The 23,923-nt window shown below is 59.0% G+C and overlaps 11 protein-coding genes and 1 non-coding gene across 12 annotated transcripts; 5 read left to right on the forward strand and 7 right to left on the reverse strand.

Annotated features, from left to right (window-relative positions):
- Positions 1–273: 273 nt before the first annotated feature.
- Positions 274–1,461, forward strand: PRE8 (Proteasome subunit alpha type-2; the record flags this gene model as incomplete). The annotated part of the gene is made up of 4 exons (XM_028623230.1): positions 274–403; positions 527–782; positions 934–1,092; positions 1,248–1,461. The coding sequence occupies 4 exons, from the start codon at positions 274–276 to the stop codon at positions 1,459–1,461; spliced, it is 759 nt and encodes a 252-aa protein (XP_028476163.1).
- A 406-nt stretch (positions 1,462–1,867) lies between these two features.
- Positions 1,868–4,447, reverse strand: ERB1 (Ribosome biogenesis protein erb1; the record flags this gene model as incomplete). The annotated part of the gene is made up of 1 exon (XM_028623231.1): positions 1,868–4,447. The coding sequence occupies one exon, from the start codon at positions 4,445–4,447 to the stop codon at positions 1,868–1,870; it is 2,580 nt and encodes an 859-aa protein (XP_028476164.1).
- A 374-nt stretch (positions 4,448–4,821) lies between these two features.
- UBA2 (E1 ubiquitin-activating protein uba2) lies at positions 4,822–7,134 on the forward strand (the record flags this gene model as incomplete). The annotated part of the gene is made up of 9 exons (XM_028623232.1): positions 4,822–4,930; positions 4,975–5,015; positions 5,133–5,358; positions 5,412–5,512; positions 5,554–5,678; positions 5,717–5,790; positions 5,859–5,923; positions 5,962–6,379; positions 6,470–7,134. 9 exons carry the CDS (start codon positions 4,822–4,824, stop codon positions 7,132–7,134), a joined length of 1,824 nt encoding a protein of 607 aa, XP_028476165.1.
- Positions 7,135–7,221: 87 nt separating this feature from the next.
- Positions 7,222–9,204, reverse strand: EHS24_007899 (uncharacterized protein; the record flags this gene model as incomplete). The annotated part of the gene is made up of 6 exons (XM_028623233.1): positions 7,222–7,864; positions 8,191–8,258; positions 8,420–8,583; positions 8,765–8,843; positions 8,897–8,937; positions 9,075–9,204. The coding sequence occupies 6 exons, from the start codon at positions 9,202–9,204 to the stop codon at positions 7,222–7,224; spliced, it is 1,125 nt and encodes a 374-aa protein (XP_028476166.1).
- Positions 9,205–9,545: 341 nt separating this feature from the next.
- EHS24_007900 (uncharacterized protein) lies at positions 9,546–10,794 on the reverse strand (the record flags this gene model as incomplete). Its single annotated transcript, XM_028623234.1, has 3 exons — positions 9,546–9,551; positions 10,491–10,559; positions 10,597–10,794. The coding sequence occupies 3 exons, from the start codon at positions 10,792–10,794 to the stop codon at positions 9,546–9,548; spliced, it is 273 nt and encodes a 90-aa protein (XP_028476167.1).
- A 747-nt stretch (positions 10,795–11,541) lies between these two features.
- Positions 11,542–12,606, forward strand: EHS24_007901 (uncharacterized protein; the record flags this gene model as incomplete). The annotated part of the gene is made up of 1 exon (XM_028623235.1): positions 11,542–12,606. One exon carries the CDS (start codon positions 11,542–11,544, stop codon positions 12,604–12,606), a length of 1,065 nt encoding a protein of 354 aa, XP_028476168.1.
- Positions 12,607–12,890: 284 nt separating this feature from the next.
- Positions 12,891–13,009, reverse strand: EHS24_007902. The gene has a single exon. It is a non-coding gene; the product is annotated as a tRNA-Trp (tRNA).
- Positions 13,010–13,490: 481 nt separating this feature from the next.
- FET5 (ATP binding protein) lies at positions 13,491–14,395 on the reverse strand (the record flags this gene model as incomplete). Its single annotated transcript, XM_028623236.1, has 3 exons — positions 13,491–13,507; positions 13,554–14,122; positions 14,160–14,395. 3 exons carry the CDS (start codon positions 14,393–14,395, stop codon positions 13,491–13,493), a joined length of 822 nt encoding a protein of 273 aa, XP_028476169.1.
- Positions 14,396–14,635: 240 nt separating this feature from the next.
- Positions 14,636–15,839, forward strand: EHS24_007904 (uncharacterized protein; the record flags this gene model as incomplete). Its single annotated transcript, XM_028623237.1, has 10 exons — positions 14,636–14,658; positions 14,694–14,753; positions 14,808–14,821; positions 14,863–14,881; positions 14,917–14,961; positions 15,000–15,048; positions 15,147–15,209; positions 15,250–15,601; positions 15,649–15,767; positions 15,819–15,839. 10 exons carry the CDS (start codon positions 14,636–14,638, stop codon positions 15,837–15,839), a joined length of 765 nt encoding a protein of 254 aa, XP_028476170.1.
- A 403-nt stretch (positions 15,840–16,242) lies between these two features.
- TVP15 (Late Golgi vesicles protein) lies at positions 16,243–17,534 on the forward strand (the record flags this gene model as incomplete). Its single annotated transcript, XM_028623238.1, has 6 exons — positions 16,243–16,280; positions 16,330–16,341; positions 16,488–16,577; positions 16,993–17,102; positions 17,217–17,343; positions 17,471–17,534. 6 exons carry the CDS (start codon positions 16,243–16,245, stop codon positions 17,532–17,534), a joined length of 441 nt encoding a protein of 146 aa, XP_028476171.1.
- Positions 17,535–17,959: 425 nt separating this feature from the next.
- Positions 17,960–20,023, reverse strand: EHS24_007906 (uncharacterized protein; the record flags this gene model as incomplete). Its single annotated transcript, XM_028623239.1, has 3 exons — positions 17,960–19,483; positions 19,528–19,803; positions 19,862–20,023. 3 exons carry the CDS (start codon positions 20,021–20,023, stop codon positions 17,960–17,962), a joined length of 1,962 nt encoding a protein of 653 aa, XP_028476172.1.
- Positions 20,024–22,724: 2,701 nt separating this feature from the next.
- Positions 22,725–23,831, reverse strand: RPS1 (ribosomal 40S subunit protein S1B; the record flags this gene model as incomplete). The annotated part of the gene is made up of 3 exons (XM_028623240.1): positions 22,725–22,872; positions 23,061–23,633; positions 23,776–23,831. The coding sequence occupies 3 exons, from the start codon at positions 23,829–23,831 to the stop codon at positions 22,725–22,727; spliced, it is 777 nt and encodes a 258-aa protein (XP_028476173.1).
- Positions 23,832–23,923: the final 92 nt, after the last annotated feature.

Below are 23,923 nucleotides of genomic sequence, written 5' to 3' on the forward strand. Positions count from 1 at the left end.
GAGCACTTGAAAAATATGGTAATAAAAACATTGGTTTACGTAATAACTATTTCCACGTGACATTACCTAAGCACAATTACCTCCCCCCGTTAACGCGCAAGCGCCTGACCTGACGTTCTTCGATCAGGCAGTCATCACCGACAACGACCACCACTCACTACCACCACCTGTTGAGCTCGCCCCTCTCAAACGTCCTCGTCCTCGACACTTTGGTCAAGACCACCCCCTTCCTCCCCCTCCATCCCCTACCCCTAGACCTAGACTCGACCAACAATGTCCGCACCAGGCGGCGGCGGCGCCTACTCGTTCTCCCTCACCACCTTCTCGCCCTCGGGCAAGCTCGTCCAGATCGAGCATGCTCTTGCGGCCGTGGCTGGCGGTACCACCTCGCTGGGCATCAAGGGTGAGTATAGCTCTACTATTAAGTCTCTGTTTGCCAAAAGCATGGGAGAAGCAGAGGAGAGCAAGAGCGCTTCAGCAAAACGCTCGCTATAATGAGTACGAGCGCGGGCTGACTCTTTCCCAGCGACTAACGGTATCGTCCTCGCGACCGAGAAGAAGGACACCTCGGCGCTCCTTGACACCACCATGATTGAGAAGGTGGCCACCATCTGCCCCAACATTGGCTTTGTGTACTCTGGCATGGGCCCCGATTTCCGCGTTCTCGTTGCCAAGGCGCGCAAGATTGCGCAGGCGTACTGGAAGGTGTATGGCGAGTACCCCCCGACCAAGGTGCTGGTCCAGGAGGTCGCTGCGGTGATGCAGAAGGCGACACAGTCGGGGTGAGTGTTCGTTATTGTTAGGTGTGGGCCTGTGGAGGCAGGTTGCGCCTGGAGTGAGGTTGCAGGACAACCGCCTGCAGGTGCTTCGCGTCTGCCTGTTCCCGTCTAACACGCTCTCTCCAACGCGTATATGTGTGCTGACACCCTCCAGTGGTGTCCGTCCTTACGGTATCTCTCTTCTCATCGCCGGATGGGACGCGCACCGTGGCCAGTCGCTGTACCAGGTCGACCCCTCGGGCTCGTACTGGGCGTGGAAGGCTAGCGCGATCGGCAAGAACATGGTCAACGGCAAGACGTTCCTCGAGAAGAGGTGAGTCGCACGCGGCGCAGTTGGCACGGTTGGGTAGAGTGCAACATGTGGAGCTGGATGGGGCCATCATCTGCAGCTCTGGCTCGCGCGCTCTAACCCAGTCGTCCACTCCATCCCAACGAGGCTTGCTTTCCGACTGACACACACCACTACAGGTACAACGACGACCTCTCCCTCGAGGACGCGATCCACACTGCGCTCCTGACCCTCAAGGAGGGCTTTGAGGGCCAGATGACCGCCGAGACCATCGAGATTGGTATCGTCACCGTCCCCACTGCGGAGCAGCAGATCGCCAAGTCGGGCGAGCGCCCCCCTCCCACTTTCCGCAAACTCACCGAGCAGGAGGTTCGCGATTACCTCTCCCTGTAGACGTGTGAAGGGGGAGTTTAGCTGGGAGAACGCCGCAAAGAGGGCTTTTTTGTGTAGAGAGAGGGAGATATGCAGCATGATACGACAACAAGGAGAGGAGGAGGCGCGTGCAATAAATAGTGCTGTGGCAGTATGTCAAGGGGACCAAGGCCGGCCATCGTCTCCATGCTGTGTGGAGACGACGATAGGCTGGCTTCAGGCTGTTGAGCGCGTCATTCATTGATCAGTAGTGGTACACGCATTCATGCCCTTCAACGCTCCTTTGTGTCAAGTGCTACCAATGCATAGAGGTACAAGTGAATAAAAGACCAATCTTCTATCTCCTCCTGACGCCTTGCAAGAGCTATGGGCCTCTCGCTCGACAACCAGGTCGGATCCGCGCGCAAACCTAGCTTGGCTTTGCGCTCTACGAACACCACAGACGGCACTCGCCGTCGGCGCCCGACGACACGAGCCAGGGCTTCTCGGGGTGCCAGCGGACGTCGAGCACGCCCAGAGTGTCGGTGATGCGGTGGCCGCGGAGAATCTTGAGCGGCACAATGAGGGGGTTCATGTTCAAGTCGTCGTAGACGGTGGCGTGGAAGATGTGGATGGTGCCGTCGTCCGAGGCCGAAGCGAACAGGGGCAGCTTGGGGTGGAAGACCACGGAGCGCAGCGCGCGGGAGTGGTACCGCAGCGTCTTGTACGGCTTGTTGCCGACGTCCATGTCAAACCAGGCAAGCTTCTTGTCGTACGAGCCGACAATGATGTTGTCACCGCCAGGGTGGACGTCGAGGGACGAGATCCACTTGAGACCGGTCATAAAGGTACGAACGAGCTTCTGGGCAGCAAGGTCGTACAGGCGAACGTAGCGCTGGGTGGCGGCGAAGAACCAGGGCTTGGAAGGGTGGAAGGCCACGCGCTGAACGGCACCGTTGGTCTTCTTGAAGGGGCACTGGGTCGCGTGCTTGCCGAGCTGGTGGATAAGGACCGACTTGTTGGCAGCCTCGGTAGCGACAGTGGAGAAGTAGTCACCCTTGCGGTGCCAGGTGACCTGCTTGGGGGTGCCGGGAACGTCCACGTAGACAAGCTCACCGCGCTCGCGCGCAAGCTCGGTGGGGCGCACCCACTTGATGGCCTCGACACCCTTGGTCTCGGAGCCAGCGCCCATCTTGGTCGTGGCAGCCGAAGCGGCGAAACCAGTGTTGGCGTGGGTAAGGGTCGCGGCAGCGACGGCGGGGGCGACGAGCGCGAGTGGAGCAAGAATAGCCACACGGTGCTCGACGAGAGCAGCGAGGAGGCACTCGTCAGCGTTGGGGGACCAGGCGACGTGCTGGACGGGTCCGCCCTTGAGGTTCCAGCGCCAAACCTCGCGACCGGTGGCAACGTCCCACACGCGGACAACACCGTCCTCGGAACCCGAGGCAAGCCAGTCGCCCTTGGGCGACAGCGAGACGGAGCGAACACGGGTGTCTCCGGGGTGGCGGTACTGGACACAGCTGGTGGTGGGGAAGGGGCGGAGCTCGCGCGGGGCGGGGAGCTTGGGGATGAGAGACTCGGGGTCGATGTTGAGCTTGACGCGGCGAGTACGGGGAGCAAGGTACAGGTCGAGGCAGCGCTCGAAGCGCTCCTGCACAAGGTTCTTGTAACCGGGAACAAGGCGGAGAGCGTCGTACTTGGCAGGAAGGAAGTCGGTCTTGCGGTCCTCCTTGTCCATCTCCTCCCATTCGGCCTTCTCCTCGGCCGTAGGGACATACTCCGCAGGAGGGTTGTACGACTCGGCCGTCTTGGGAGGCGGCAGCTGGGGAGCAGGCATGTACATGGCGTGCTCCTGGTGGGGCTGGTCGGACTCGGACCAGATGCCGTAGACAGTCGGCTTCTTGGCAGTGGGCTTGCCAGGGGTGATGCGGCCCTCGCGGATGGCCTTGACAATCTTCATCACCTTGGCGTGCTCCCACTTGGACGGGACGAAACGGCGCTTGGGTTCTGGCGCAGCAGAAAGAGGCATGATGCGCTCCTGGCCCTCGCCGGTGAACCACTCAATCGTAGGCTGGTAGGGGTCAAAGTCGGCGTCGGGGTTCTCGGCCTGCACAATACGGCGAATAATGTCGAGCTCCTTGTCAGAGAGAACAACGTTCTTCTGCATGAGCCTGTCCTCGGCGCTGGTCCACGCGTCAAGAGTGGTAGTGTTGGCCAGGAACTTGTCGAGCTCGTCACCCTTGGCAGGGCGGAAGATCTTGCGGCCGTCGACATCGTAACCGATGTGGGGCATGTCGTCGTACCACTCAATGGGAATGTTGCCGATGGTGTTGGGGTTGTCCTCCGTGGACGACTCCGATCCGTAACCAGCCTCAATCTCGTCGTACTCGCGCCTGTAGCCGCCGGGGACAAGCTTGGAGGGGACAAGCTTGCCGTGGCTCTTCTTGGCCTGCGAGATCTGGCCCTCAGCACCAAGGCTGTCGTCGGGCTTGACAGTGTTGCGCGCAATCATGCGCGACAGCTTCTCGTCCACGTCCAGCTCCCTTGTTCCCGACGATGGCGAGCCAAGCACTGAGCTGTCCGGAGTGTCGTCGTCGTCGTCCTCGTACATTGCCTCAATGTCCGAGGTGTTGTAGCCCGACTCGTCTCCGTCATCCTCGTCGTTCAGGATCTCCTCGTCCGAGCTGTCGCCCATGTCGTTCTCGTCGTCTCCGTCCACCTCCTGCTCGTCGTCGCCCTCCAACTCGTCCTCCGAGCCGCTGTCGAGCTCGGGGAATGCCTCCTCATCCTCGTCCTCCTCATCCTCGTCGTCCTCTCCCTCGTCGCTCAACTCGAGCTCGCCACCAACAGCGAAGGCCTCATCGTCCTCCTCGACCTCGGGAGACGCCTCGGCGGCGCGTTTCCGGCTGCGGGTGTTGGCAGGAGCAGCGGCGGCGGGGGCGGCGGCCTTGGTCGAAGCCTTGGGGGCAGCCTTGGAAGGGCCCGCGCGGGTACGCGAGCTTCCGGCAGAGACAGAGCGTGGCGCCATGTCGATGCTGGTGTTGTGTGTGGTGTGGTGACCTGCGGTGTGTTGTTGGATGGTCGTGCACAGGTCCGCCCTCTCTCTCTCGCTGGTCTCAAGATTTTGTGGAAGGCACTGTGGCCCTCCACCCGCCAGCCAGGATTTTTTGCTTCCGTGTGGATGTCTGGTGTCACGTGGCTAAGTGGGGGGAACATTGTATCCACTGTTGTTGCGCGCCCTGTGTATTCATGATATGATGAAAGTCGGTCCACTCAACACATCTGTCATCCCGTCATCTGCTTTCTCACCATCACTCTTCTTCCAACTGCCCATCCCTTCGACTCTCACAGAAAGGATACCAGCATCTAATCGTTTGTTACCCCGACAAGCAATACATCCCCATGGGCAGGCTGTCTCACGCCAAGGCCCTCCTTGGCCCTCAGCTCTTCGCCAAGGTCCGCGACACCCCCGTCCTCATTGTCGGAGCCGGTGGTATCGGCTCTGAGCTGCGTGAGTAGATGTTAAAGTATGTGGATGGTCTGCTAATGGCATAGTCAAAAACCTGGTGCTCGTTGGCTTTACCAACATTGAACTCGTGAGTGCAACTGCCATTATGGCGACCTCGACCGCCTCCACCCATTATACCTTCCCTCCCTCCTTCCCTCTTGCCCTCCCCCCTACATCCTACATCCCAACATGCGCTAATAATCAGCTTGACCTTGACACCATCGACCTCTCCAACCTCAACCGCCAGTTCCTCTTCCGCAAGCCCGACATTGGCAAGTCCAAGTCTCTCGTGGCGGCTGCCACCGCCCACCACTTCAACCCCTCGTCGGGTATCAAGATCAACGCGCGTCATGGAAACGTCAAGGACTCTGAGAATGACATTGCATGGATCTCCAAGTTTGGCTTCGTCATGAATGCGCTCGACAACGCTGGTGCGTATGGCGGTGGCTGCTCGGTAGGAGAAGACCAAAAGCTAATGCGACAGATGCGCGTCGTCACGTCAATAAACTCTGCGCAGCCGCCGACGTCCCCCTCATCGAGTCTGGTACGGCTGGATACCTTGGACAGGTCACTCCCATCATTCCGGTCAGTTCGTGATCGATCGGAACTTTAGCTGACTTTTGCAGGGTGAGACTGAGTGCTACGACTGCAACCCCAAGCCCCCTCCCAAGAGCTTCCCCGTGTGCACTATCCGTGCTACTCCAAGCGAGCCTATCCATTGCATTGTGTGGGCCAAGAGCTATCTCTTTGGGTAGGTACCTCCTGCTGGTGTACCTGCTGACCCGTCAGAAAGCTGTTTGGAGAGGATGACGAGGCTGGAGACGAGGCTGAGCTCGACAAGGCCAAGGCCGAGGGCGAGAATGGTGGGTTAAGCAGAGTTTCAATAGCTAACCCTCAGCTGATGAGATTGAGAACCTGAAGAAGGAGGCAGCCGCATTCCGCGAAGTTAGGAGGCTGTTGAGCGAGGAGAATGGTCCTCAGCGCGTGTTCAACAAGGTGAGCTTTCAGTTCAGCTCGCGCGAACTAACGATCAGGTGTTCAATGAGGACATCAACCGCCTGTTGGCAATGGAGGACATGTGGAAGGTGGCAGGGCGTATCAAGCCTGTCGCCCTCGACTACGATGCGATCATGGACGGCACCTTTGTTGCCCCTCCTCCTCGCACATCTGCGGCCCAGGCCGCCGCCGCTGTTAACGGCACGGCAAACGGCAACGCCGCGGCGAGCGCGTCCACATCCACCCTCAAGGACCAGAAGGAGCTCACGCTCAAGGAGAACCTCGAGCTCTTTATTGACTCGTGTGCGCGCCTCGCCGCGCGTTCCATTGCCCACCCGGACGTCGTGCTCAGCTTTGACAAGGACGATGACGACACGCTGGACTTTGTCGTTGCCATTGCCAACCTCCGCGCGACCGCCTACAGCATCGCCACGCGCACCCGATTCCAGGTCAAGGGTGGGTAATGTCCGGAGAGATGAGCTAACGCAGCAGAGATGGCCGGTAACATCATCCCCGCCATTGCGACGACCAATGCCATCATTGCAGGCTTCATTGTCATGCAGGCTCTCTCCCTCCTGAAGCGCAAGTCGGCCGAGGCAACCAAGGCCACTGACGTTTACCTGCGGTCTATCCCCCACCTCCCACTCGCTCCTTCCGCACCCGTGCCTCCCAACGAGTCGTGCGCCGTGTGCCGTGACACATACATTCCGTTTAAGGCGGACGTGTCGCGCTGCACCCTCGGCGAGGTCCTTGACGCTGCCAAATCGTGGCTCCAAGCGAGCCTCGGTGAGAACGAGCTCGAGTGCAGCGTTCTCGAAGGCGCGCGTGTGCTCGCCGACCCGGACTTTGACGACAACCACTCGCGTACTTTGAAGGACCTCGATATCGAGCGTGGCAAGATGATCACGCTCATGGACGAAGACGACAAGTACCGCCCTATTCACTTTTGTCTTCTCGAGCCCGAGGCCAACGCCGAGACGGCCTTTTCGTTCCCCGAGACCGCCCCTGCGCTCGCCCTCAAGCCCGTTCAGGTCAAGGAGCGCAGCGAGAGCCCCGAGGTTGAGCTTGTCGAAGCAGCTTCGCGCAAGCGCTCCGAGCCCGACTCGGGTCACGACGACCTGCCCAGCAAGAAGCGCAAGACGGAGACGGAGGAGCCCGAGGTCGTGGTTGACGACGGCGATGATGACGACGACATTATCATCATCGAGTAGGACGCAGCATTGTTAGTCATGTAGCATTGAGCAACACTCGCGAGTTAGAGTAGATCTCGCTGTAAAAAGTGCGATGCATATGTGTTGCTACAAGTCCAAAACTCTCTTCAAGAACTGCCAGGTTGCAAATGAAATGCTGGTCATTGGGATGACCTTGATGTACCCGATGCTCAGTCCAACAAAGAAGCCCCTCCACCCCCTCGCTTCGTAGATGACGTGAACGGCCTGGCGCCAGTTGACGCCCACGCCGTTCTTCTCCGAAGCCACCTGCATACGCCGACGGACGACTTCGAACGGGTAGCTAGCCGTCTGGCTCACCAGACCGGCAATGGCACCACAACTCAAGTCCCTCGTCGTAGGATGCGTTTCCAGGTACGGCAAGTAATGTGGGAGATGACGCTTTAATGTGCCGTACGTCAAAAAGCTCACACCAGCATAGGGGATCATGCCGAGCAGGGTGATGCTGAAGCCGCGGTAGAACGGGTAGAGGGGGAAGGAGCGGGTGAACGCCGACACTTGCGACTGCGACGCGCCTGCTGCCGCCGCTGCTTGCTGCGTCGCGCGCGACTCTGCGAATATTGTGCCAATGGCGTGCCGCAGGGAAGGGCGCGAGCCTGTCTGGTACGCCATACGGACGCGCACCAGCTCCATGGGATAGGTCAGGCAGACGGCCGCAACACCTGTACAGTCAGCACGAGGTTCAATGGGGAAGGAGGGTTTGGAGGAGGCGCTGATACGCGAGCGGTTCGCACAAGTGGGACTCTAGTACTCTGGGAGCTGCTGCCGAGCACCGGCAGCGTGACGGCGATCTGGGAAAGAACCCCGTAGTGATCGCCAACACCTGCCGAGCTGCCGAGAAAAGCTCGGCGGGGCGAGGTCACTTTCCAAGCTGCCAGGCGCTGGCTGGTGTGTCCCATTGAGAGGCCACGCTGCCGTGGCCAACGGGACAGCCCGCCAGTACTTTTGTATCGCCTGGCGTGCTGCTGAAAGCCCGCAGCGGCCTTCATCCCAGCTCAAACAGCTCTGCGTCCTCCAGCAAAATAAAATCATACGCACCAGAGCTCGCGCCGCTCACGAAGAAGCGTCCAGGGGTCGCCAGGTCGGGGGTTGGGATCAGTTTCTGTCTGTTAGCAAAGCTCGTCGTTGGTATTTTTGGGTGGCATGGGCAGAGAAGACAGCGTAGTTGCCAGCCAGCTGGCAGCCTACGGACTTGGGCTCAAGCCATCGGCCAGCGACCCCAAGCCGCCGGCTGTTCGCCTACCGACTGTGGTTGCCTCAAGCTCACCTTCTCGATCCAATCGTAGAACAAAAACTTGATTCCCGCGTATGGGAACACTCGCAACAGAGTTGCACTGTGGCCCTGCAACAAGCCGCGAAGACCAGCGGTGTCGTAGATGAGTTTGGTCGCGTGCAAGAGGCCCGCAGGTGTACCTGCGTAGTCAGCGACTGCTGTGTGCGATGACAGGGCAGCATTCGGGCACTGGGACAGCCGTATGGAGCTCTGTTGTCGTCGAGCTCGCCGCTCGCCGCACGTCGGAGAAACCAAGCAAAGAAGCCCGCAGCCTCCTGGGCAACGCCGGCTACCTCCTGACACTGCCCACCGACCGAACGTTTGCGTACGCGTACTCACCGGCGTACTTCTTAAACTCGGCATTGCTGGTCTGGAACAGAATCTTTACACGGTCGAGGGGCGCAATGGCCGTCTTTGCCTACCGGGGGTTGTCAGCAAAGGGACGAGGAAGTTGTGCCGCAGCCTGCTCACCGTGCAGCCTGCGATGCCGCCAACAACGCCACTTGTGATGACTACGAGAGGCTGTCAGCATACTTCTCGCAAGAACCCCCCGTAGTGGCCAGCGCGCACGAGCTCCTCTGGCGTATATAGCCCAGTCACAACGTCGGTGCTCGCGTGCGCGTCTCGGCACTCGGGGTCTCCGACGCACTGTAATCCCAGCTCGTCTTGTCGGTCGTTGCGCGTTTGCGGCTTTCGCGCCAAAGACGGGCGACGGTGTTGGGCCCTGCGCTGGCCTCGCCCATGGCTGGGTGGGGCAGTGGTGGTGGGTGGGACGCCATGGGGTGAAGCGTGTGCGGCGGTGGTGGGTGTGGAATGGTGTAGTTGGTGACGTTCAAAAAAGCAAACCCGAGTGGCGGTGGTTGTCTCGTCCCGCGCGCCGACAGCCGGCAAGTGTTGCAAGCCGGAAAGGCTGTGGGCAGGGCTGCTCGGAGACAGACGAGCGTAAAGCCGAGAATACAGAATGAGTTTGTAATTGGGATTAGCAAGATGGGTCATGTGGCTAATTACGCAGTATTTCATTGGCCGCCCAACGGTTTTGGTACCCTATAATCTGCTGCGTGGGTTTCTCAGCGACAATGTTCGCCGCACGCGTCCTTGCAGAGCATGCGGAACAGCACTGTCAATGCTACATCAGAACCGTCTCTGATATGGGACCAAATGCATGGCATCTTATGGAAAACACTACCACGAAGTCTTCGGTAACTGCCCCGGGTCGGCCGGAGCTTGTAACTGGGAATCCACAAATATGCCAGAACCACATTTGCGCGCATTCGACAGGAGCAAGCCCATGCGAAGGCGGGTCGTCGTGACCCTTTGGGTCCTGGTGGATGCGCTCGTGGGCAGCCGGCAACGTCGGGGTTTGGGTTTTTTGAGCAGCGCCAACCTTGCCGAATACCGTTCCATGGCGTGTCAGAATCGTATCAACCGCTCATGTGCTGGACGATCAGCGGATCAGCGGACTTTGGTGGCACGCCGATCACTGCCACATTCAGCATGACCACGCTCATCCTCGCCCGTTCAAACGTTCAACGCGCTCCACAGTCGCACGAGCCGGCCTCTCATGGCTCCAAAGCTGCACAGGGAGCGCGTGCTGCCCACCCAGTCCCATCCTGCCTATCCAACCGGGCACGCCGGAGAAATTAGTCCCGGTTGCCGGGCCATTTTCTGTGTCCTTCTGCTCGTCTGTCTCTTCTTCTGCACACGATCCAGACACCAAAAACGACAACCTTACGGTTCAGATGCCTCCAGACAGGATCGAACTGCCGACCTTACCCTCACTTGACAACAGAGAACACTCTGAGTACGAAGGGCACGCTCTACCAACTGAGCTATACAGGCCTTTAATAGCTGCTTTTCGAGCATCTTGCATGGCTTTTAGACATGTAGACGACCTCCACACCAAGTTTGGAGACGATCTGAGCTGTGGTTCATGTGTGAGAGGCTGGATAAGATGGATGGGTTGCTGTTGCCATGGAATTGTATTCTCCGGCCGTTGGTGTTTTTTCGGGGGCTCGGGCCAGACTGCTTTTCTGCTCCATCGCGGCTCCTTAAACGTCTTCCGTACCACGAGATGTCCTAGAGGGTCGCTCGCAACCTCTCGCACGCCGTGCATCTTGAGGTCTGTGGTCTCGAGCTGCCTGTAAGCTCATGTACGGGGTGCAGGTACTCACAAGGGCCATCTCCTCAGCGTTCAACAGCCTCTCTGTGTTGGATTTCCCCGACACGTTAGGAAAGTCGACGAGGGTGGTACAATGCCCGGCAGCCGTGCGGTGGACCTCGTTCTGGGTGCGCCATTTCTCCACCTTGGCGTGGCCAACAATGTCGGTGGCGGGGACGAGAGAAACGGGCTGGAGCATCTGCGCCGCCATGATGGATGAGTGGTGGTGCAGCTGTGTGCAAGTGATGTTGGAAGGAAATATCGACAGTCCCGAGGTGCGAGGTGGGTGACTGGACCAGAGGTGGCGCGCAGCGATGGCCACGCGCCACAAATACAGGGGCCACGCACCATGTCACTAACAGGAGTATCTTCTACCAGCTACTGCGGCCACAGTTGACAAGGTCACATCCATTCCCGTTTCTGGGTGAAAACGAAGACAGGTACCAGTTACTGGGGGGCACAACGTGGCAGCTGGATTTGAGGCTCGTTCTGTAGCTGTGACAACTTGAAAGTCCCTCTTTCGTCAGGTTAGAGGCTCTCGGCGTCCTGGAAGTTGGGAAATAGCAGGTCTGGCTTTCATAGTTGCCCGCGGACGCTCAATCTAGATGCGAGAGTTTAGTGACTCTCTACCACCAGGCTGGTCGTGCTCCCCACAGTGGCACGCAGAGGGATGTGGGAAACAATTTATCGGTATTTTGCAGCATTTGTTGGTTTGTCTGTTTGTTCGTAATCCTACGCCTGGTCCCTTCCTCACTGTGTGTCTGTGTATTTCCAAACCAAGCACTGCATTACATCACATTCCATCTACATACACACACTGTGGCGCTTCAGTCTCACACAAAAAGGGGTTGCGCATTGGGCGCGAACCCTCCGGAACTCTCATGATCGATGGCGTGTCGCACTCTGCATTTCCTATGTAGCAACCTTCAAATTACATCTCAACACTACACCCTTCACCATGATGGCCTCCCACTCTCCTTGTATCGACTACACCTCCTTCCCGCACATCCTCTCCTCCGTGCTTTCCTTTGCTTCGACGGCAGCCCTGGTTCAGCTCCGTCTCACTAACCATGAGGTCAAAAAGGGGGTGGACAAGATCCTCTTTCATCACATCACCATTCACTACACTCTTAACGACGACCAGGGGAGCAACCCGGGACCCGCGTTTGCTTGGATCCATTATATTGATCAAGACGGGTTTATGCTACCGCCCGACGCGTCGGCACCGTCGGAGGATGTTCTTTCCAACACCCGCATTGTCACAATCCGCTGCACCAAACTGCATGTCAACGCGAACCACGCGCCCAGTACCAAGCTCGCCGTTGCCGTTGCCAACAAAAGAGGGCAACCTCAGAGGGCAACGCTGCCCAAGTTTCAAACCCTCGATCTCGTACGCTGGCCGAATCCGTCACTGGACCTGGGCCAGCTTGCCTACTACATCCCAGCGACCACTTGGGCTCTGTTCATCTCAGACACTGTCGGGCCGTTGCACGACTTTTTTCCTTACATGACGACCGAGACGCTTGAGAAAGTCAAGAACATTGTGGTGTGCTTTGACGGCAGCCTCAAACTCTCAAGGTCGATCAGCATTCCCATCGTCGGCGGGCAGGTCAAGGGTCGCCCAGACTATTTCCTCTTCAACCCGATCAAGGGACTCCAGACAGAGCCTGTGACTCCTACAGGCCCCCTTGCGCTCACGGATGAGCTGGAAATGATCATTGTCACAATGTTTCACCTCCACCAGTTCACCCTTGTGGGTCTGGTCGAGCGCATGTGCGACACGGAGAGCACCACGATGGGACCGATTCTGCCTTCCGAGATGATCTACGGCAAGATCAGAACCGCTCTCCTCAAGGCCATCACGGAATGCCAAAGACTCGTTCCGCAGCATCTCTGTCCAGGAAACGTCAAGACCAAGGTGGCGTTCCAGTCTCTGGTCGAGTTTGAGAAGAGCATGGGCAAAGACAAATTCCGTCTCTGCACCGTCAAGGACGCTCGCCCTGTGAGCTGCGAGGGGCTGTGAAATGGGTTGGATGGTGTCGACCAAGTGTCGGACAAGACAGCCACATCCTATGGGTGGCTGGCGATGCATACATGTCATCAGGAACATACAGATAAGCACAAGCTAAGGACAAGGCTGATATAGATAGATGGGACGGATGGAGGCAATGACAGTTCCGCCACACACACACAAACAACATCCTTCCTTCCTTTTACATCTCTCTATCCATCCAACTAACTGAGCGCACCCACAGCTGCCTCCCAAAAAGGAATCTCGTACTCATGCTGCTACACGAGAACAAGCCTCGACCCCGGCCCGAATCGAACGGACAACCTTGAGGAAACATACGCTTGGGACTCTCTCGAGCTCCAAGACGACACATTCCTGATTGGAATCTCACGCGCTACCATTACGCCACGGGGTCGATCACGTGTTCAGTCTTTTTGGCAACGGTAACAGGTGTGAGAGGTGAGAGAGCCAGGAAAATTGAGTGACGAGGGAGTTGGGATGGGTTTGGCTGTATCCCGTGAACCGGTCATCGGGACCGGGATCCAGAGAGGTGTGGATGTAGCTCTGATACCAGGCCATATGTGTGCCAATTTTGGAGGCGACAGGCAAAGAGACGGTGGAGGAAGGGTCCAAGGAGTGGAAGATTGGATGACGAAACATGAGGTGGTTCGAAGAGGTGCCACAGTGATCGGCACTAGGACAGAAGCACCGTGATCGGCGGTCCCCATGATGTATGTCGACGCTGCTAGACCCTCTGTCGTGGCTTCTTTGAAAAGGGGAATGGGGGTTTTCAGGTCAGGCTATTCAGTTAGTAAGCGCGCTCGCATCTGACACGTCCCAGCAAGTGGAGCACACAGCCCAGTCTAATCATATGGGTACATGCAAAGATGAATACACTACTCGTCAAAGTCGCCTGTAGACTGTCAGCTGCTGCCATTCCACGCTGAACCGGTACTCACCCTCGTCCATATCCTTTGGCACCTTTGGCTCCTCGTCCTCGCCATACTGCATCATGTTGTCAATGTGGCTCAGCACAGTGTTGACCGAGTCCTCGTTGGTGACGTCGAGCGGGAGGAAGGACACAATGTTCTGGTCCTCTATCAAGCCTACAACGGCCTTGTTCAAGTTGTGGAACTTTTGGTTGGTCTGCGAGTTGACGTCGTCGAGCAAGAGTGTCGGGTCTGGGTCGAGGTATCGTCCCACCTCACGACGGATGCGGCCCTTGTCATCCTTGACGAGGTCCATCTTGCTCATAAGACAGAGCATCGAGATGCCGAGAGACAGCATGCACGACATGGCCGAGAGGACACCGGCGAAGAACTTGGCCTTGTCCTGCATGAACTGCGACTCGACGAGGTAGACTGCCGACGTGCGGAATCCGAGGCGAGTCTGGAGGAACTGGGCGAGTTGGGGGAGGAGGGGGATGTGGGTGTACAGCTCGATCTGGCCGGGGCAGTCGATGATGAGGTACTCGTCCTCAAAGTCACCCAGCGCGTCCTCGAGCCAGTCGAGGTTGTTCAACAGGTACCTGAGTGGTCAGCTTCAGCACGGGACGTCTAGCTCACTCAAAGCAGTACACGAGACCACCGTTGGGTCCAAACTCGAGCTCCTCCATGACATCGTTGAGGCTGATCAGGTCGCGAATGTCGAGGACGGGCTGGTACTCGAAGCGCTCGGCGGCTGGGTCGAGGTTGACGAGGTGGACCTGGCGTCCGAGGGTCTGGGCATGTGTGATGAGGCCCGCGCAGAACGTTGACTTGCCCGCACCTGCGGGTCCTGTGACGAGCACTGCGTAGCGCATCGTGGCAATTGCAGTTTGGTGGTGTTGGGTGAGAAGAAGTTGGTTACCAAGATTACCAGGACCACACTTCGTTGCATCATCGACATTGATTTCTTCCACTTTCCCACGGTGTGTTCCATCCACCACTCACTCGGCCCCGTCGTCATCCGTCCAGGGCCGCGCGGATGTGGGTGTCGGAACAAGAGACACGAGTTTCTTGTTGTTTCGTCACTCACACTCATCTATAACCCTCTATTCAACATGGCCGACACTCCCAAGGAAGAGTACGTGCCGCATTCAAGCTCACCTCTGACGCTAGCTCCTCGAAGTACACCTTCACCCCCATCCACCCCTTTGAGATGGATGCTCCCAAGACCTGGTACGTGGTGGTGGGCCAGTGTTTGCAAATGAAGACATGCTGATGTGGCTACAGGGGCGGCACCATTGGTGCGTGGACACGATAAAGCCTTGCATACTGACGCTCCAAGGCCAGCTGAACTGGGACACGTGTGTATGAACGCAGGGAGCTCTACTGACGACAGTGACAAGATTGTGTTCTCGAAGCGCTCGCTCCTCGAGTTCCTCAAGTGAGCTGCGAGCCAGTCGTCATCAGCTCACACTCCAGGTCGTGCCAGCTCACTGTCAACACCAACTACACCGAGATCCAGAAGCTTGTGAGTGTTCTCTTGTCGTTACCTCATTGCATGAGCTGACCCTGTACTTAGCCCAGTGAGCCGCCTCCATTGTTTGCAGCCAAGCTAACCCTGGAGAGTACGCCACCTTTGGACGCCTGTCGCAGGCCGCTACCGACGCCGCCGTCGCCGACCTCGTCGAGGTGCGTTAGCTGGGGGTTGGTGCTGCTAGCTAACGTCCAGGCCGAGATTGCCGACCCCTCGCACGATGACGAGCCCAAGTCTGGCTCGACTGGCGCCCGCCCCTCGCGCAAGGTCGTCGACCCTCCCGGAGGCAAGCAGAACATTCGTCTCTTTGGCGAGGAGTACGAGGAGACCGATGCGCTCTCGCTCGCTCCCCCTCCCAACGGTGGTTCAGGTGTTGATGTCGACATTGAGCGCATGGAGCACCTCAAGGTCCACGTCGAGCCCGAGGTCGACGGCGGTGCGACTGTCACCGACATCAAGGACGCCGCCGCCTCTGCCGCTGACAACTCTGCTGACCGCGTGTCCAACCCCCCTTCCAACTTCCGTCCTAGCCGCAAGGTCCGCGAGGGTGAGTCGAGTGCTGTCAAAGGAGGTACGTGCAGCGCTGACCAGCAGGCCCTGGCGGCGCGACCTCGCTTGGTGCGGCGTTCTTTGGCGGCTACGAGGACGAGACTGACGCGGACCGCGAGGCGGCGCGTGCTCCCTCTGGCGGCAAGAAGCCCGCCAACCAGCAGGTATGTAACTCGGGGGGCCCCTTTTAGCTGCGTTGTTGCTGACAGACCTAGTCGAGCGGCAACCTGTGGTAGAGCATCCCCGCGAGTGCAGCGAGGAAGGGAAGAAAGACCCAGAGGCAGTGCATGTAGTGCCCAGTTATCGACGGATGCATCTGACAAGTCCTTGACCAAAGGTCACCTATAACCTATACAGTCCCGCCCACCACTGATTTGTCAGTCTTCCTGTTGCTGTGGCGACGACTGTAAAGCTGTCATTGTCGGTGCCAGCACAACCACCACCGGCAACGACCCCAAGCGGCGATCACTGTCAGGGGTTTGGGTACAGGGAAGCCAACAAATCTAATTACGTAAACTTCAACCACGTGGCGGTTCCAGCGTGTCATTTGTATACATGAGCCACCGCCGTCATACAGAGCCATGCCATCTTCTAGCCTCTCTCTCTCCCTCTCTCTCTCTCCATCGCCCATCATCCACCATGGACCGTCTCACCCAGAACCCCGCCGAGCTCCTGAGGTATGCCAGCTTAGAACTCAACAGTTTGTCCAAAAGCTGACAGAGACAGGATCGTAAACATGTGCGTTGTTATTGTGTGACGCAGGAGCGCAGGGCTCAAGACGTGTGGCTGCGCGAGGAGAGGCAGCCAGCACAGTCCGAGTGTAGCCACCAACGCGCCTTCAGTTATCCCAACTCCATCACTGTGTGACTGTACTGACGCTCCAGCGCGGTCGGCGGCCTGGCCGTTGCGGGCGGCATCGGCTCGCTCATCAACCACTCGTTCTCGTCCATCATTATCGGCATCTACGAGGTCGCGTAAGTGTCACCTTGGGATCTCCATCCCACGCACCCGTTGGGCCAGTGGATTGGCTCGGGAGGTCGCATGGGCGTGTCTCTAGCGTCCAGAACGCGTCGAGCATAGACACTGCACGGCTGCATCGCGTTACGCTGGGGGACGAATATGTTTTCTCCCCTCAGAGTCCCCCTCCTTCGCGTTGCTCTGCAATCGCGACCTGAGGCGCTCTTCGCGCCTTACCCGCCACCGCCGCCCGCCTGGGAAGCGAATGTGAATGCGAACAGGGGAGGCCTGGAGCCTCGTTCTCTCCCAGATTCAGTCCAGATCGTGTGGTGGCGTGCCCCAATTCATGCGGCACGGCGTCGCTCTCGCGTTCATTGCAACATTGCAACATTACTTGACCCCCCGTCCACGTGCTGACGTCCTTCCCCCCAGTGCCGGCGGCCTCACGATCGCGCTCGAGGTGCGGTCGCCCACCGAACACCAGAAGAAGGTCGTGCACGACTATGCGAGCTTTATGCACTCGTTCCTTGGCCGCGGTATCTGTGAGTAGTGGACGTAGTGGACTGCCCCCCAGCCGGGCACTATCTTATCGCCGCGCCCCGGCTAGTGCCGCCCCACACCCACCCGCGGCTAACAACCACCCCCCCACCCACCAGTCTACCTCCTCCTCGGCGTCCTCATGCTCAACTACTACACCATCCTGTACGTGTGCGGCACCATCGTCGCGTTCGTGGGTGTCGTGTACATTGCGCTGCATTTCCTCAACGTCGTCGAGCCGCCCAGGTGAGTACCCACGAGCGTCGCCCTGCCAGCTGGAATAGAGGTGTCTTGTCCCTGTCTCCAGCTGGGGCGCGTTCCATGACAAGCGGTGGCATCAGCTCACGCATACTCTTCCTTCTTCGTCTTCTAGCACCATGCAGGCGCCCGAACGCGACCCCGAGGCGCAGCCCGTGTGGCAGGCTCCCAGCGAGTAAAATGTCTACCTACACCGGCGACACAATGTGGCAGAGCCACTGGTTATTGCGCCCCCCAACGAGCTCGTCCCAGTCGAGCATCTTGTATAGAGAAGTGGCTAGATGGAGACGTGTTTCTTGACCCAGACAGACAGAGGACAGATGCCAACTAACGAGACCACATGCCATGCTTCACTGCTTCACTGCGTCATAACCAGGTGCTGCATCGCGCATGTGCTGCCTGCCAGCGGGTTTCAGGGGGACAAGCAAGGGTGGGGGTAGGGTCCCTTGCGGTATTGGGGGGAGGGGAGGCGGGGCGGAGGTCAAGCTACGGTATCATATGCGGGTATTACACGAGAGAGAGCGAGCGAGAGAGTTTGTGGCTGGGAGAAGACGAGATCTCACCCCTTTCCTTCCTTCGTTAGACGCGGTATTATCTAATTCTATTACTCGGGGGGCGGGGACGGGGGAGCCGAGGGGACACCGCCGGCCGACTCGTTCGAGGCGGCGTCGTCGTACGCACCACCGCTGACGGAGCCGGCAGTGGCGGATGCCTCGGCGGCGGCAATGGCAGCCGCGACGGGGTCGTTGTCGCTCGCCCGGGGAGAAATGTCGCGGCGGGCGCCGGGAGTGCGCGGCTGGCGGGGAGGGTAGCCGCAGCGGTCCTTGCCGTGGGCAATGCGCAGGCCCGCATAGTCGGACTTTGCCTTGATGCCGGTAATGGCCTTCTGGGCCGCCTCGATGGACGTAAAGTTGACGTACGCGGCATGCTTCTCCTTGAGGAAGTTGACCAGCTCAATGTCTCCGTACTCTGTAAAGTCGGTGCGGAGCTTGTCGACCGAGAAGATCTCAAAGTCGGTGATCTGGCCAATGTAGACGTTGCGGCTCACGCCAGAGTTGACCTCTTGGAGGAGCTTGGGGGAGACGGGCGCGAGGGCCTTGCCCCAGCCAACACGCAGGCGGCGGCCGGCAATGGTGATGGGGTTCTGCTCGCTGTGGCGGTAGAACTGCAGGGCAGCGTTGGGGTCGACAAAGGTGACAAAGGCGCACTTCTTCTCGGGGAGCAGCTTGATGGTCTCAAGCACACCGCCGCGAATGTTGTTGCACAGCTCCTCGACCGTCGTCTCGGTGCCAATGTTGCCCAGGTAGATCGAGCGGTTGCCGACCTGCGAGGGGTCCATGAAGCCGCTGGTGCCAAACGCAGCGCCGCTGAAGCCCGACGACGCGTCAAAGCCAGCACCGCCAAAGCCGGTGCTAAAGTTGGGCGAGGAGAAGCCAAAGCCGCTGTTGACCTGGCCAGTGTGGGACTGGACAGCAGCGGCGGCCTGGGCGACGGCCTGGCGAACAGCAGCCTGCTGAGCGCGGGGAACATAGGCGCAGCGGTCCTTGCCGTAGCTGACACGCTTGTTCTTGTACGAGGGCTCGCGCGGGAGGGCGTTGACGACCTTCATGGCGACCGAGATGGACAAAAAGTGCACAAACGCAATGTTCTTGTCGCGCACAATCTTGATCTGGTCAATGTCACCAAAGCGGACGAGGTCGGCACGGAGGGTCTGCTCAGTGTCATCGTCGGTGAGACCGCCGATAAACACATTACGCGTGGCCGAGTTGTACTGGACAGCAATGGCCACCGAGGTCGGGAGGTTGGACTCGCGGCCCCATCCAATGCGGAGCTCCTGGCCGCGAAGCGCGAGCTTCTTGACAGCAGCGTCGGCGTAGAACGCAGCGGCAGTCGAGCCGTCGAGGAACGAAATGAAGACGCAGCTCTTGTCGGACAGAATCTTGACGCTCTCAATGGGACCGAAACGAACAAGGTTGAGCAGCTCGTCGGCCGAGGCATCGTCAGGAATGTTGCCAATGTACACGGTGCGGCCAGTGAGGTTTCCGGCAGCGGCGGCGGCAGCAGCGGCAGCGGCAGGGCCATAGTTGCCAGTCATGCGGTTGGAGAACGGTCCGCCGAACCCAGTCTGCTGCTTTGGGTTAGCTCACATGCCACACGCGGGTTCCGACCAACCATGACAGGGAAACCGGGCATGACAGCGTAGTTGAGGTACGGGTTGGGAACACCGTTGCCGGGGCTGACCGACTGAACGTTGTTCTGCATGCCAATGTTGCCGTTGGGCAGAACGCTACCGAGCGAGGCCGGGAAGGCTGCACCGGTCCCAGGCTGACCAAAGCCCGCGGGCACGCCGCTGAGGAACTGGCGGGCCACGTCGGGGTTGGTAAAGTCGGGCGAGTGACCTCCACTCGGGCCGTCGGGCGGCGTCAGGTTCAGGCCGTCAAACGAACGCTGCGGGGGAGAAGAGTCAGAAATGTGGGTGCGAGCGCGTTCTCTTGCAAGAACTCACCATCGCCGCGTTGATGTCGAGCTGGCCAAGCGCGCCGGTAAGAGCGCCGACGTAGTCTGCGGGGAACGGGCTAAGCGGCGTTCCGAGGCTAGTGGGGTACCGTTGGTAGGTGGGGGAGAGGGGAACGGCGTCGCCGGGGCGGTTGACGGTGTAGTCGGTCATCACGTCGCTGGCAAGGGACGAGACGTAGGGAGGAAGTGGGGAAAGTTGGGGTTAGTGGAGCCGAACAGATAATGCTGCCACGTAACAAGGCCGTGAATGGAAATAGGAGGTTGGTGGCGGCCTGAAAGATCGAAGCCTTCAAAGACAGGCGGGTGCAAGTTGGCGCACACTTGTGTGGCCAAAGGGTTGAAAGGTGTGGTGTGGTGGACACGAACGAAGGCGCTTAAGGAAGAGCGACACGAACGAACAAGTCTAAAGGCAGTAGCAAAGAGCAGCCTTGGAAAGATGGTAGGTTGAAACGTCTGCGGGAGGTGGGGGCCGGGGGTGAGTGCGAAACGATTACCAAAGGGGGCGGGGAGGCAGAGAGCACGTTGAGGTGCGGCGGGGAGGCGTCAGGTAGACATGCCGTGGCAGTGCGAGCGCGCGTTGTGATGAGGCGGGCGCAAGGGAGTAAGCACAAGTGAGGGAGGTAGGTGCGTCCAACGATGTAGGTTCGAGTAGAAAGACAGAGCGTCAGTGATGTGGAACAAGTGCGGGGGGGGGGGGTTAAGGTACCGGACCAACTTACAGATGTGACTGGTTGTGAGGATGTACAATAGCGAGTGAATGCCAGTCGATAGCGAGCGACGGGGAGGGGAGGGGTATAGATAGCAAGCAAAGAGTAGTTGGGGGTGGAGGGGAACGTCGTGTCAGCATGTACAGGGCTTGGGTACGAGCGGCGGCGCGTCGGTCGTGCGGCGGCGGCGCCGGATGAGGGATGGTTGCGGGGCGCTGCGGGCCAGCGTGGGCTGGGCGGCGACTCGCGCCTCACGGCACGGTCCAGTGCGTCGTCCCGTGTCATGGCTGGCCCAAGTTTCGGCGACGCAGCGTGCGGGGAGGCTGGTACTCACGTCGAAGAAGGATGACTGTGAATGTGTAAAGGAATGTGGGGGGGTGTTGTGCAGAGGAGGTCGAGGAGTGTAGAAGGGGGGAGAGAAGAGAGAAGATAGAAGGGAGGAATAAGGAAAGAAGGGAGGAGGAGAGCAAGGACAAAGGGAGGGACAGACGAGAGAGAGAGACGACAGATGGATGAACGACAAGAGACGCACCCACCCACCCAGCCAGCCAGCAGGATGGATGCGGCAAGTGCACAAACCACGCGCGTCAGGGCGGACACGCAATGGCCCCTCCTTCGACCCCCGGTGTGGCCTGGTGGCGTCGGCGGGCAGCCGTCGTCTCTCCTGTCTGTACGTCTCTCTTTCGATCTCGCATCTCGTATATGCATCAACGAGGCCGTGTTCTGCAGTCACAATGGGTGGGGGGCACTGCAAAGGCACAATGGGACCCCCATCACACAGGCAGCATGCATTCATCCCCTTTCCCTCGTCCCACATTTCGCCACCAAGACCTAAACAACCTCCGTCGACCGTCACCCTCTCTTTGCCGCCGTTACCTTGCTTTTCGTTCCACCACCCACCCAACCCTCCGCAGCCAGCTGGCTCTCCTGACGCGCGCGCGTTCATGCCTCCGCGCACAGACCTTCCGGGCCAGCGTTATGAAAATACAGTTGCATGGCGCAGCAGCACCACCACCCCGCCGGCCGACCGGCGCATGGAACCCAACCCTCTCCTCTGCGGGCCACCGAGACGCCCATGCCGACGCACCGAGAGGCGGGGTGGGTGCCGCATGCCGGTGAGTGGCCTGAGTGGTCGCGCGACGCGTACCGCTCGCGCGCTCGCGCGCACTGGCGCGCACGGTTCCACCCAAAATGTGAGACAAGCGCTTGATTCCTGGGTGGCGCCATCAGAGAGACCCAGCCAGAGCGGCCAGCGGGGCCAACCACAAGCGCGAAATGCGCCGTGACGGCGTTGACTACCCGGGGAGCCGTAGCCCAGGACAACACACTACTATAGCTGGGTTGTGCATAGGTTGCCGCCAACGCAACGTGTGTGTGTTTTGGTGTGTGCCCATCGGTAACGGGAAAACGGCGCGTCACGCTGTGTGGGACACTGGCGCGGATTAAGATCTGGATGTTAATTACGGCTCAGGACATATTAGCGGAGGCATTTGTGCTTCGAAGGCGGTGTTACGAGGTTATGAGGTTAACCAAATTACATAATCATCCTCCACGGGGCCTTTTTGTGGCGTGTGGCACTCGCTGCGGCTCGGCTGCGTTAGCTGCTTGGTCCTCAGCGCGTCCGGTTGTCGATCTGTCGACCGCCTCCGTCGCATGTCCATTGCTTGGTCCACAGCAGCACGTATATCCACCACTGACGCTTGTGTGTTGGGAGTTGCAGATCCAGAGTGTATCCCTACAGTCGTCAGTCCATTTAAAAAGAATGCACTGTAGCCAGCCCGCGGATCCACAGACGCCGTGTAGATGCCCAACTACTCTCTCTTACGCGCGAGTGCCCGTCGTCAGCTGTCCTGCATTTCCCCCAGCCTGTCGACTGCATCTCCCTCGACACATCCACAAAATCTCAGCTGTGCGCGCTGCAATGTGAAGTATGACGCAGGAATCCCATCGACTGTGACGCGGACGCGCACATCACTCTACTCCACCAACCACACCTGAACTGCAACTGCCACCAATGTACCCTCCCTCGGGCAGACTCTTGCGACCATCGCACAGCTGCATATGCTGGCCTCTCAGCTGCTCCCATCAAACGTGTCGATATGTATACATGCCCAATGCTGTCCTCTACCCTATAAGAGACGAGGTTTAGACCGAGGCAAGAGGAGCAGGCTCGACAAAGTCGCCGCCCTTGATGACACGGGCGCCGGACGCGTCCTTGGTCTCGCCGTGCATCTCCAGGAGCCTCGAGGCATCGATCTTAGGTGCCTTCACGATCTTGGCCTTGCGGACGTAACTGGGGTTTCGTTAGCAAAAGAAAACAAAGAGAAAACGAGACAGAACAAGAAGAAGACGAGGAGGAAGTGGAATGGTCTTGGGGGGTCGAGTCGGGCGATTGATTACGTAATCACTCAACCAACCACTGCCACACCGACCACATCTGTCGCTGTGCGTCTCCATCTCGCCTGCGTATCCAACACGTACACGTTGTGGAGGGGGTAGATGCCCTTCGAGGCCTTCTCGATCTCGCGACCGATCGACTCGGGGAAGAACTTGAGGACAAGCTCCTTGAGGTCGGAGCCCTCAGCCTCGCGGCGCATGATCTCGACCATCTTGGCGCGGATCTCACGGATCTGCGACGACTGGGCGTAGGTGGTCTTCTTCACCTGGTTGCGGTTGCGCTGGGTGAAGCCGATGGCGAAGAGGCGGATGATGTAGCCGTCGGTGGTCTTGACGTCGACCGAGGCCTCAACGAGCGACTGCCACTTGCGGACGAGCGAGCGGAGCTTGTCGGTGGTGAAGTCCATGCCGTAGAACGAGGTGAGGCAGGCCTTGCCCGAAACATCCTCGACCTTGAGCTTGATCTTGCGGAAAGACTGCTCCTGGTCGTTGTTGAGGTCGGCAAGCGAAAGCTCAACGACACGGCCCTTGAGCGAGTCGTTGGCGTTCTTAAGACCCTGCGAACGGTTGACAAGGGTCTTGCCGGCGTTGCGGTTCTCGAAGAACGAGGGGGCCTTGATGTCGTACCAGTCCTTGCGGGTGAAGGGGTCCACCACCCTGGGTCGTCGTCAGTGACAGGTCTGGAGAGGAGAAGAGGGCCTCCAGAGAACATGTTGGACAGGAATGGTCAAAATCTTTGACCGCCAGTTCCTTTGTCGATGAAATTCCATGTTCTCCAGATCCTCCCAGGCGCACTCACTTGCGCTTGATGCCCTTCTTGCCCTTGCTAAGGCGCTTGTTCTTGCCGACAGCCATTTTCTGTGTGGTTGAAAGAGTGTGGAAGGAGGATGAAAGGAAACAAGTGAAGGAAATTTATTCGCCGACAGAGGGTTCGTCGTTTTGCGATG

Source organism: Apiotrichum porosum (genome assembly GCF_003942205.1).
Source record: "Apiotrichum porosum strain DSM 27194 chromosome Unknown scaffold_6, whole genome shotgun sequence".
In the NCBI taxonomy this organism is placed as follows: Eukaryota; Fungi; Basidiomycota; class Tremellomycetes; order Trichosporonales; family Trichosporonaceae; genus Apiotrichum; species Apiotrichum porosum.